Source organism: Halyomorpha halys, unplaced genomic scaffold (genome assembly GCF_000696795.3).
Source record: "Halyomorpha halys isolate HHAL.00 unplaced genomic scaffold, Hhal_1.1 Scaffold817.1, whole genome shotgun sequence".
NCBI classification, from domain to species: Eukaryota; Metazoa; Arthropoda; class Insecta; order Hemiptera; family Pentatomidae; genus Halyomorpha; species Halyomorpha halys.
The window spans coordinates 414,830-427,155 of record NW_027106657.1 but is presented as its reverse complement, the minus strand read 5'-3'; the positions used below and the strand labels follow the sequence as shown (position 1 = coordinate 427,155).

At 32.6% G+C, this 12,326-nt stretch overlaps 1 protein-coding gene across 1 annotated transcript in view; it reads left to right on the top strand.

Annotated features, from left to right (window-relative positions):
- Positions 1-11,893, top strand: part of carmine (AP-3 complex subunit carmine) — a 15,871-nt gene extending 3,978 nt beyond the window's left edge. Inside the window, exons 3-10 of the mRNA XM_014429747.3 lie at positions 476-588; positions 656-777; positions 4,337-4,496; positions 4,578-4,691; positions 5,805-5,975; positions 10,228-10,386; positions 11,483-11,530; positions 11,614-11,893. Of these exons, the coding sequence (XP_014285233.1) occupies positions 476-588; positions 656-777; positions 4,337-4,496; positions 4,578-4,691; positions 5,805-5,975; positions 10,228-10,386; positions 11,483-11,530; positions 11,614-11,748 (1,022 nt within the window). The 3' untranslated portion in view covers positions 11,749-11,893. The remainder of the gene's footprint in view (positions 1-475; positions 589-655; positions 778-4,336; positions 4,497-4,577; positions 4,692-5,804; positions 5,976-10,227; positions 10,387-11,482; positions 11,531-11,613) is intronic.
- Positions 11,894-12,326: the final 433 nt, after the last annotated feature.

Here is a 12,326-nt window from a genome sequence, read left to right as displayed (position 1 = left end):
TATATGAGACTTTAAATTGACAGATAATTCCATCAAATTATTCCTAGAATTTCACATATTGGTTCTTGAATGATTAAGCATTAAATTAATTCAACTACTAATACTAAATAGAACAGATTGTAAATTTTATTAAACTGTTTAATTTTTATATTTCTGTATAGTTTAGGAAAAGAAACTTGTTAAAATTTTGCAATGAGAAATATTTTAATAATACTTTTCTGAAAACTGTTGAAATTTGAGTTGTCATTCTGTTAAGTAAAAGGCACATTTGGAAAATTAGCAAGGGAAAGTGTTTTGCGGCAGTGAATAATTTAGAAATATTTGTTCTGAAACGAGCACAGATCAATTTAGTAGGCTAGTTTGTAAAATTTATATGATGCATTCATTAAATTAACAAAGAATTATTATTTAAAAAATTTACATAGAACTATGATTGTAAAATAAGTTATGTTGTATTTGTTCATTTTGTTTACAGTTCCACCTTTATTTGTGATCGAGTTCTTACACAGGGTGGTTGATACATTCGATGATTATTTTACAGAATGTACTGAGTCAATAATCAAAGAGAACTATGTTGTCGTTTATGAGGTAATATATGCTTGTATTTGTTGTTTACCCAATTGGTTGAACCATTTAAAACATAATGACCTGTCAGTTATTAGATGAGATGTTGGACAATGGCTTTCCACTCGCAACTGAATCGAATATCCTCAAGGAACTAATTAAACCTCCTAATCTATTAAGGACTATAGCCAATACGGTTACTGGTAAATCTAAGTAAGTCTTGTTTTAGTTTTAATTTCATACTTAGATTTCAATAATAAGTTTAGTAAGTAAATTATATTAAGTTAAATAAGTTTTTGATTTTGCTTGTAATTAATCAATTAAACAAAACTTATTCCAAGAAGTATATTTCCTGGATTAGAATATCAAACTGTGCTAGCAGTTTTAGTTTTTAAAAAAAGGAATTAAATCCCAGTAGGCAGCAAACTTGAACACAACTAACATTCTGGTTGAAATTATGGTAAAAACAGCTTCTGTGTAGCATTGACGATATATATATATATCGTATATATATATATATATATATATATATATATATATATATATATATAAAACATTATTCTCATTAGAGTCCTGTTCCCTTCAGCTAGAGTTCTAGGAACATTGTTACAGCCCCTATACGTTTACTAGTGTCTCTATTCTTAAGAATTATACATATAAATATCCAACTACGTAGTTGGATTCATTTCCCACAACACTGTGGTGTTAGCATTTGTGTCCTCATATGAATCCGAATTTTGAATCAATGCCTCGGTTCATCAAAACCTGCTCTAGAGAACTGGTGCTCTTTGTAGGGATATCAATTCTCATTTTTTAGTGAAGCATCACTCTTATTTTACTCCATGAGCTTTTCATCTATCCTCCCTCTGAAACTTAACTTCTAATCAGAATAATAAATATGCCTATAGATAAGCAAAATAAATAAATTAAAAGAATACGCAAACTAACAAAATTTATTAGTTACCTTTTAAGGTATGAAATTTTTTTATCCATTTTAAGAACTAAGACCCCCAGGGAGCGGTGGTCCTATATCAGTTTTGAAATATTTTCTTAAAACAGGAAGAGAAGACTTAAGATAGTTTAATCGAGCAATATTGAAAAAGGGTGTAAAACCCTCCTCTCTCACCTTTTATGGTAGCCGTACTTATCTTAAATTTAATACAGAAACTTATTGTGAGTAAGGTTGGTCAATGTATGACATGTCACAATCTCACAAGAGGAGATCATAACACACAAAAAAGGCAATCCTTCCCAACCAGATCCACCCCACTAAGACCCCCAAGAAGCGACCTTCTTATTTATTACGTTTATAAACAGGTTTCACACCATTTTCCAATTTCAGGTGCTTTTTAAATATTGCTCTATTGAACTATCTTTTTAAATATTTATCTTAAGTCTCCTCTTTCTGTTTTAAGCAAATATTTCAAAAGTGATATAGGTCCGTCACTCCCTGGGGGTCTTAGTGGGGCAGGTCAAGTCATATTTATTTGTAGCTCAGCCATAACTTCTCCTTTTTTTTTTTTTTTTTTTTTTTTTTTCGATCTATCTTTGATATAACCGAAGAGATACTTTCAACTATCTATTGGTTTGAAAATTCTCAATCAATTTTAGAGTGGAATTGGGAATTTTTTTTTTCAAATTGTTAATTTTTAACCCTTATGAAATACTAACCCACAATCATAAGATTCACAGATTCAGTGTTGTTAGAAGTCCCAAGACAAAGCTTGGACTCATTGAGACAAATAATTGACAATAATAAATCCAAGTGTGTACTAAGTCTAGTAACATTCAAAATGGAAGAGTTCCATAACTTTTTCATTTATCAGCTGTACATTATTTCAAATATGTTTTGAAGCATAAAACTAGTTTAATTTTTTTTCTTGAAAGTTGAACTATAAATTAATGAGTCATTTGAGAAACAGCTCATCTCCAAAAAAAAAATTGAACCTCAGGTTAGAGTTTTTGAACGAAAAAACTGTGATAAGACATCACTGTAACTCATATTCATAATTTTTGTATTTTAGTGTATAGATTTAGGATTTTATTTCTTGCATTAAATAATTCTATGTAAAACAGAATGGATAAAGTTGGCCATAACCAGTAAATCTTGATGGGAAATCCAGGTTTATAAAAAATGGAAACAAGATGTTTTTCAAATGACTCATTCAAATATCTTTTTAGTTCTTATATCACTTAAATTCAATAGTTTTTGTTTTCTTTACTTCCTAGTCTCAATTATCTCAGAAACTATATATTTCCACTTCTATGTAATGGACGGAAGTGGGTAGCTCATTGGTAAGGCACAGTTCTACTAACTCCATGGACCCAGGTTCGAATCCGACTGTGTTAAATAATTTTTTTCTGTTTCTCTGTAGTTCATGGGTCCAGGTTCCACCCAGCCTCATAAAGTGGGTACCCTTAATTGGTAACAATCTGATAATAGAGCGTGTTTCTAACCGTATCACCTCCTTGCACAACTGTTGGTCTAGTAACAGTGCTTCCTTACAAAGTACTGAAATCTTAACCATTCATAGGTTGCAGCGGTACAGATTTTTTTGTTTGTTTAATGAACTCCTATGGTTAAGTTGATTTTATCCATTATACAAAGGTGTCTGTCATTAATAAAAACACACAAAAATAAAATTAACCTGTGATATCTAGTCAGGAAAAAAATGATAGGATTTTATACTATTTGAAAAAAAATTAACATATTTTATTTCTATCATTATTTTGTAGGACATATATATTGGTGGTAGTTGTTACACAAATTAGAAAATTGGTGGGTAATATATAAAATTTTGAGGTTCATATTGGAATAGGTTATGACTATGGTGTCTAATTAATTGAAGATTGAGACAGTAGTTTTTGAGAAAAGCCGTAGATGTCCCATGGATGAATTTTTAATTTTTTTTATTACGTTTTTGAATCATACATACCTTGAAACATAAAACCTCAAATTTTGATGGAGAAGTTCAAATATTTTTTTATATACATGAATGTATATAATAACTAAAAGTCTCTTAGTGCTGTCAGTTTTGAAATCGTGAGTTTGTACATTCATATTTTATGAATTGTGTACGTTAAAGAGGAGCGAAAAGTTATGATGGGAGATAAAATTGGTATCCACATTTCGAGTGGAAGGCTTCCATAATCGAGGGGTTTAAATGTATTAAAATTGTTCCTTATTGGCCAGGACTTTAATAAAATTAAATAGAAAATTGTCCCTTTAGGTAATTGCATTATATATAGATATATGGTTTAGTTAATTTTCATTGCGCTAGAATTTTTATGTTTTTTTTTTTGTTTTTTTTTCCTTATTAGAATCTTCAAAAACTATAAATTTTAGAAGTGGATAACATAGATTTCCAAATCTGGCTTCTCACAACAAATATATTAGTAATTCATATTAAAATTAAATTAAATCTGTAGCGCAGCAACCCATGAAGGGTCAGGGGTTCAGTACTTTGTAAAGAAGTACTGTTACTAGACCAACGATTGTGCAAGGAGGCGATTTGGTCAGAATCACGCCCGACTGCCAGATTTTTACCCAATTAAGGGTACCCAATTTAAGAGGCTGGATGAACCCCAGGAGGGCTCCAAGAACCCACAGGAGTTGTTGACTCACGGCTACAGTGTAACAAAAAACCATTTTCTGCTCAGTCGGATCCGAACTCGGGTCCTTAGAGTTAGTAGCCACGCACATTACCCCCTGGCCACCACGCTCCCTAGTAATTCATATTATAGTTTTTTAATTAACTTTTATTATCTCTAGCGTGAGCGCAACTTTGCCAAGTGGTCAATTATCGAACGTTCCTTGGAGGAGGACTGGAGTTAAGTACACTAATAATGAAGCTTATTTTGATGTTGTCGAGGAGGTAGATGCCATCATCGACAGATCTGGTTCTACTGTCTTTGCCGAAATACAGGGATATGTGAGTTTTTTTATACTTAACAAATATTATTTATTATAAATATGATTGGTTCTAACCATTTCATTGTTTTTGTGTTTTTAGATCGATTGTTGCATTAAGCTTTCTGGTATGCCTGACCTGACATTATCATTTATGAACCCTCGCCTCTTTGACGATGTCAGTTTTCATCCATGTGTCAGGTTCAAGAGATGGGAGGTAATTTTTATTTTTATGCTTGATTATTATACCTGAGTGATCTTTCTTTTATTGATTTATCTGATTTTATTTGTCTTTTTACTAAAGTTCTGTGTATATATGTTTTTCTTGGAAACGGTAATTCCATTTTAATTTGTTTGTAATGTATTTTGTCAAATATTACAGTTTAATTGATTTTAAAAATAACTTTTTCCTGTTTTTTATCCTAATTACCAAAGGTTTTATGCCATCAGAATTGAAAATTTTTACTTGTGTTTTATATTTTATATACCAAGAAACAACTTTGGTTTCCATGACTTTCAGCCTGTTGTCAAATTTATGTTTGTGCACAATCAATCCAACTGTTAATACAATTTTGATTAAATGTTAAGGGATTATGCGACATGCTTAGGGTTATAGCCCTTCATGAATTTTATCAGATTCCATCTACTACTTGGTGCAGAATTCCGCATGGCCTACGATACTGGCATTGTTGGTTGTCAACCCCCAACAACTGTGCCAGTGAAAGTAGGTAGTTAAGGGAGTAAAACTCTTGTAATTTAAATTACTGAAAATAGTTTGATTACTCATTAGAAAACTTTTATTTTTATTAATTTATAATACAAATATCAGTTCTATATTTGATTTGAACAAAAAAAAATTTCTGTTTTGATATGAAAGAAAAATTAACTTTTTCAAAAATGTGTGGATATTTACGGTAAATGCTATCTCCCATTATTGCTGGTTATAACTTGAGACCATTAACTAATTCTTATATTCAGCCTCAGAGCTCAATTATAAAGGATCTGTTGGGGATTTGTCCATCTCTTGAACAAGTCTAACGAGGGTAAATCAATAGTTGTAATCCAATGTTAGCAGCAATACTACGTTATAACCCACAGAAATAATTTTTTTAAATATATTATTACAGCTTTATTAGATTACAGCTGTCAACTTCTGTTTATCATATTCATTCAAGATATAATCAAACCACCATAAATACATGAGCTCTTGTAAATACAAAGAAAATAGAATTTATCACTATGTTTCTTGACAATGTTTGTGATTGACTGTCTTCTCTATAACTAATTTTTTCATAAATTACTTATTTTTCAATTTTTATCTCTGTTATAGACAGAAAGGATATTGTCGTTCATCCCCCCTGATGGTAATATGCGACTGATGTCCTACCACATCGGTTCTCAAAGGGTCGTAGCAATTCCGATTTACGTTAGGCACCACCTCAATTTCAAAGAAGGTCGACTTGATCTCACTGTTGGACCAAAACAAACAATTGGCCGAACCGTAAGTTAAATCCTTAAATACATTTTTTCCATTTGTTTTAATTATTTTTTGTACAAACAATATATTTTCAAATAATTTTATTAGTTAAAACTGTCATGAATTCGACTTGACTTTTTTTCTTACTTTCTGTTTTAATTTATTGAGGTTAATATTTTCACTTTATTTAACTATTGTCATATCTCCTTCATAAAAATCAATACATTTCCATATTAAGTCTGAAAATTTTTCTTTTCAAATTTTGGTTTTTATTTATAATGAAATTATTACTATAAATTATTGCCCTAATGAAAAAATATTGTTTACTTAGTTGTTTCTATATCATGCAATGCTGCTAAATGTTGTGTTTCCTGCAGACTTAAAATTTAAAACAAATTCACAGTAATATCATGACATTCAATTTTTTTATAATATTAAATATTAAAGTAAAATTAAATCTGTACCACTACAACCCTGGAGGGTCAGGGGTCCAGTACTTTGTAAGGAAGGAAGTACTGTTACTAGACCAATCGTTGTGCAAGAAGGTGATTTAGTCAGAATCACGCTTGACCGCCAGATTTTTACTCAGTTAAGGGCGCCCACTTTATGAGGCTGGATGGACCCTGGAGGGCTTCTGAACCCACAGGGCAGGCTCAACTGCTACAGGTAACAGATACTAATTATCTGCCCCAGCCGGATTTGAACCTAGGGCCTTGGATTTGTATTTTATAATATAAATACAATCGATTAAAACATATAATACTTATTCAGAATTTAGATTTTGGAATCGTTCCTCATCAATAAACTTGACAATTTGGTATAGCAAAGATACCTCAAACATCTATTTATCTCCGTAAGCGTGTGGAGTATGAAGTACAGGCCCCAATGCTGAATTTGATCTCAGTAGAAACTGAATCAATACGGAAAGTCATAAAATCTACGTCTTTAGATACATCGCCGGGGCCGGATGGTGTTTTAATCCGCACAATTAAATTCTTTAATATAGCCCATGTAATTAAAAAATTACAGAGATAATGCTGAAGGTGGCCTATGTGCCAGAACCACTCAGGCGGGGGCGCACAATTTTGATATATAAAAGCAAAGGAGATGCAAATAATAAATCATCCTGGAGGCCGATTACGGTATATTCAATCATGTGGCGAATTATTGAGAAGGTGCTTGATTTTGAACTTAGGAAACAGGTCACCTTCCACAGACATCAAAGGGGTTTTATAAAGGGCATTCCGGGAGCGCACATCAACGCGAGAATTATCGATGCGATTTTGAAAGATGCAAGAAATAAGAAAAGTAATTGCGCGGTGGTATTTCTCGACGTTGTTGGTGCCTTTGACAATGTTGGCCATGATCATATTGTGAGCTCACTGAAGGCGAGGGGCGTGTCGCCGGATCACAGAGATGTGATTTCGGATCTCATAACTACAAATAACATCAAAATAAATGTAGGTGCCCACTCAACAAGCCAAATCAGAGTAAAGGGTGAAGGACCTCAAGGCGGCTCCTTGTCGTCTTCGCTATTCAACCTGGCCGTAGACCATCTATACCGCAACCTGTGTGAGCAAAGCTTCGTAAGTAAATATGGATATAAGCTCAATAGCGACCAAGATTGTGTGGTCCTCACAGGGTTCGCGGATGACCAGGCGGTTTCAGCGTGTGACAGGATTGCTGCAGAAAGAGTCATTGATGGCGTACAGAGGACATTCAAAGAAATCGTTTGGCATTGAATCCTCAAAAGAGTGTCTGTCATAAATAAGAGAGAGCTGGAATCGACAAAGCTCCCCTCGAGAACGGAGATAGCATCCTGACAATGAAAGAAGGCGACACCATAAAATATTTAGGATGCAAATTCTCAGGAGAGCTACAGTTCAACGAGTTGACAAAGTTGAATATGAATTTGGATAAACTCGTCTTTCTGGACCTTCTGGTCCATTGCAGAAGGTCAACATTATCAACCAGTACGTGTTCCCGGGTCTTACATACCCTCTCTAAACTGCTCCCCTCACAAAGTTACGCCCTGAAATCCTAGATGGCATCGACACAATGATTCGCAGAAGTGTTAAAGGCATTATAGGGCTCCCTGCGAACACCTCCACGGCGATGATGTATGCACCGGGGAGGTACCAAGGTCTAGGCTTGATCTGCTGCCAGTGGGAGGCTCCCCTACAACACTGGTCCATTGCTCAGCGGCTGTCAAATGTACCCGATGCTCTGTTCCAGTCCACTTTCGATTGTTCAGCTGAGATCGCTGAATGTGCTGTTAGATTGGGCATTGATCAGGGGCATCGGAGAATGAAAGCTCTACAACAGTCGCTACGTGAAAATGCGTTCGAGGAATGGGCTAACTGCAGGTGGCAGGGCATTGGAGTACGCCATTTCAAAGAGACCCCAAGAGCAAATATGTTTATATACAATAAACAAATACTTACGGGCTCTGAATGGTCCAATGCCCTGAAATTGAATATAAATTATGCACCCCTACGTGGAGTCCCAGGTGTCAGCGGACAGGATAGAGAAGTTGGGTCCCTCTGTCGCAAATGCAACAGAGAGCCATAAACACCACCACATGTGCTGGGGAAATGCCTCAACAACTCTTTCCTCATAACACGCCAACATCATAGACTGAAATACGAGTTAATAAAGCTCTTAAAAGAGAATTTGCCTGCTTTGACGAGATCTACTGCGTAGATACGGATGGATTCACAAGATATGCGGATATTGTTGGTTTTCCTAAGAAGGGGAAGTCTGCAATTGTTCTGGATCCCACCGTGAGATATGAAAATAACGACCTTGACCAGGCAAATAAGGTAGATAGGGAAAAGAAGGAAATCTACGATAAATGTATCCCTTTCCTCAAGGAGAAGTTCCCGGAGTTTTGGAGAACGAGACTTCAGCGTGAGAGGCCTCTGGTTCGGAGCCCGTGGAACGATTCCCAGCACAACTTGGAGCTTCATGGAGGAGCTTGGGGTCGATGTCCAGGACATGGCTAGGTTGACAGAGAATATAATACTTGACTCCCTGGGAATCATACACCACCACATGCATGGAAATTAATGAGTAGGGGAGTTTATCCAGAGGTGGGATGGCATGCATGCATCGCATATCTTGTTTGTTGTTTTATTTATCTATTACTTTATTATTTTAAATATTTTAATATTTATTATATAGAAGAATTTGTTGATCAAATGAAATAGGGGTTGTGAAATAGAAGAGAAAGAAAAAAAAGGAATAAATTGAAAAACTTGTAGTTAGTTTGTAGACTGGTATTCATTGTAAAAGAAAACTGTGAAAAAAAAAAAAAAAAAAAAAAGATGTTATCTTTCTATTATATTATATCATGTAAAAATATGTAATTTATATATGTTCAGTCACGGATTGATCAGTATGCTGTGTAATGTAGCAACCCGATGTATTTGGGCAGCAGGAATGAATAAAGTATTTCTTTCTCTCTCTCTCTAGTAACAGATCTGTTTATAAGTCTATAGAAAGCTTGAAACGTTAAAAAATGACCCATTCACTCTTATAAAAAGTTTAGTAATTGATTTTTGAAAAGTTTTCAAGCAAGGAATAATACAATAATTAGTTATACATTTGTCAACAAAGTTGAGGTTTTTTTATGTTTACTTGTTATTGCGCTCCGGGAATAACAAGTAAACATAATTTTCATGCTTATGTATTAGACAACAAATAAAAGTTAAAGTTCTAAACATCACTTGTTGCCATTGCCATTGGTTATTCACGGTAGCAATAATTGTGACAGCATTGTCAGAATAAGATAGTTGTAGAAAATAGTAGTATTGATGGTGTTGGCTCTTCTTTTACTATGATTAAGCTGTAGATTATTCTTCAAGCATTGCAAATTTAATATAATTATAATATAATAATATATTTTGTGTTTTTCTAAAACATCATCGATGGTTTTCTTCCCCCTCACTAAGTGGTTGTTGTATTCCTGTGGTTCCTTGGATAAAATTTATTTCAATGCAATTTTTTTTTTTTTAATTTCTTGACAAAATTATAATTAAATGGTATTTTTATATTCCAAAAATATCAAATAATTTGAAAAAAAAAATGTTGATTTTGTATAAGTATCCTATAGAAGTTTTAATTAATATTATATATTTTTAATTAGTATTTATTAATGTAGAATCGTCATATACATTGCTATAATTTATTTTAGAAATATTTGTTTGAAAGTTATTTATCCTAGATTAAAATTATTCTTAATCTAAGTTTGTAACTTGACATTGTTGATTTATAGGTTGAAAATGTAGTTGTGGAAATTCCTATGCCTAAATGTGTCTCCAATTGTAGTTTAGTGTGTAACCAAGGGAAATATTCATTCGATCCAGTTAGCCGACTGCTGTCTTGGGACGTTGGAAGGATAGATGTCTCCAAGCTACCTAACTTACAGGGAATGGTAAGGAATGGCGCCTCTTTGTTTTTCAAGTTCATATTTTAAATTTATTATTGTCAATCACTGTTCCTACTAACTTGTCTTCTCTCAACATCTATTATTAATATAAGCTATTCCTTTTGTGTTTAATAAAAATACCATAAATTATAAAGATAAATATTTTTTAAGCTTAAAAACAAATAAAATAAATTATTAAGATGTCTTACCTGAAACTAGAATATGTTACTAGCTGGTAACAACACTGAAGGTCAGAGCCAATAAGAATATCACTACTACAGTAATACTTCAATTGATGTAATTGATAACCCTTGATTATTTTAAGCTTCAAATGAGATGAACTTTGATATGTAGGTTTGTTTTTTATAAAGAACAATAGCATCAAGAGTGAATGAATTTCTCTTAAAATTTGGCCTGTTGTTTTGGTTTTGCTTACTTCTAAATTATGTCATAACGTTGGAAATTTGTATCTGAAATGATTGAGTGTTAAATAAGGATTATTTCGGAATCTCAAATTTTTCTCTAACCTGCCATTTTTTTTTTCCATGTTATTAAGTTTTACGCACCTCCACAGTGCCTCTTTATTAATGTAGAGGGTTGAAAATTCCTGTGTGAAATAAGGTGATGTTTGAAAAATGCCTTTTGGAAGTCCCAACTGTTTTCTCTCATGCCATTATCTATTTTTTAATCATTAATGAAACAATTAAATCACTTTTCATCTGTTTCTCTGACAAAATTTAAGGGAAAATGTAATCTTAGTGATATATTTTTGGTATATATAGGGTATATTACATATGGTAATTTTATTTTTAACTCTGGTAAATCGTGCTTCTGAAAATAGGCACGTATCCAAAAGTATTATTTTAAAGTTTTCAAATTTTCTTGAAGTTTGAAGTTTTTTACATATGATTGGATATGTCTTGAGGGTAGAGTATAGGGATTTGGATTATAAGCCCCAAACAAACAATATAACACGCTCTATCAAAGTCTAAACTTTTATTCTTTATGCCCCTTTTCCAGTTCTTTATGCCCTTCAATAATTCCTTTAAATATTTTTAATATGCTCTACAGTATTAATTTACAAAAGACATTTATTGCCTAGGTTACTTGTCAAAGTGGATCAGCGATGGAATCGAAACCCACCATAAATGTAAGAATTTTAGTTTAATCTGGCAATATATCATAATTTATTATGTAATGTTTTGTAAATACTTCCATGATTATTTATTACAGGTCAAGTTTACTATAAACCAGATGGCCGTGTCAGGACTGAAAGTGAATAGGCTGGACATGTACGGAGAGAAGTACAAACCTTTCAAGGGAGTCAAATACATCACTAAAGCTGGCAAATTCCAGATCAGAATGTGAATATTTTTTGTAATAAAGTTGATCACCATTATCGGATAAATGATATCAGATATTATATTTCAATTTGAAATGTTTCAATGCTACGGGCATGTACATTGAGTAAACTGTGATTACACTTCCATATACATATATATCCAACCACAGTTCGTTATACCTTTGTTTTTATATATTTATATATATATATATGTTTAAAATCTATATGTACATAATTGTATATAATAATTATTAAAATAAGATTTTTTCATGTAATAACTGAGAAATTGAGGTTATTAAATATTATAAAGATTTTATTACCATTGTATTCTAATGATATTGTTTTTTTTTATTATAGTAGTCTATTATTATTTTATATCTCATATAATCTGTTTAGTTAATAATAATATACATTCCTTTTTTTATCAACTATATCTTTTTTTCTTTATTTTCCCCAAAAATAATTGACTTTTATTCAGTATAGAACGTCATCAGAGGAATGTGGGGCTGTATATATATTGTGGTGTTTTTATTTTTCAGTATATATTTATTGTAGATCATTCAATATATGTGTATGTTATCAATTTAAGTGAGCCAAAAAGGTT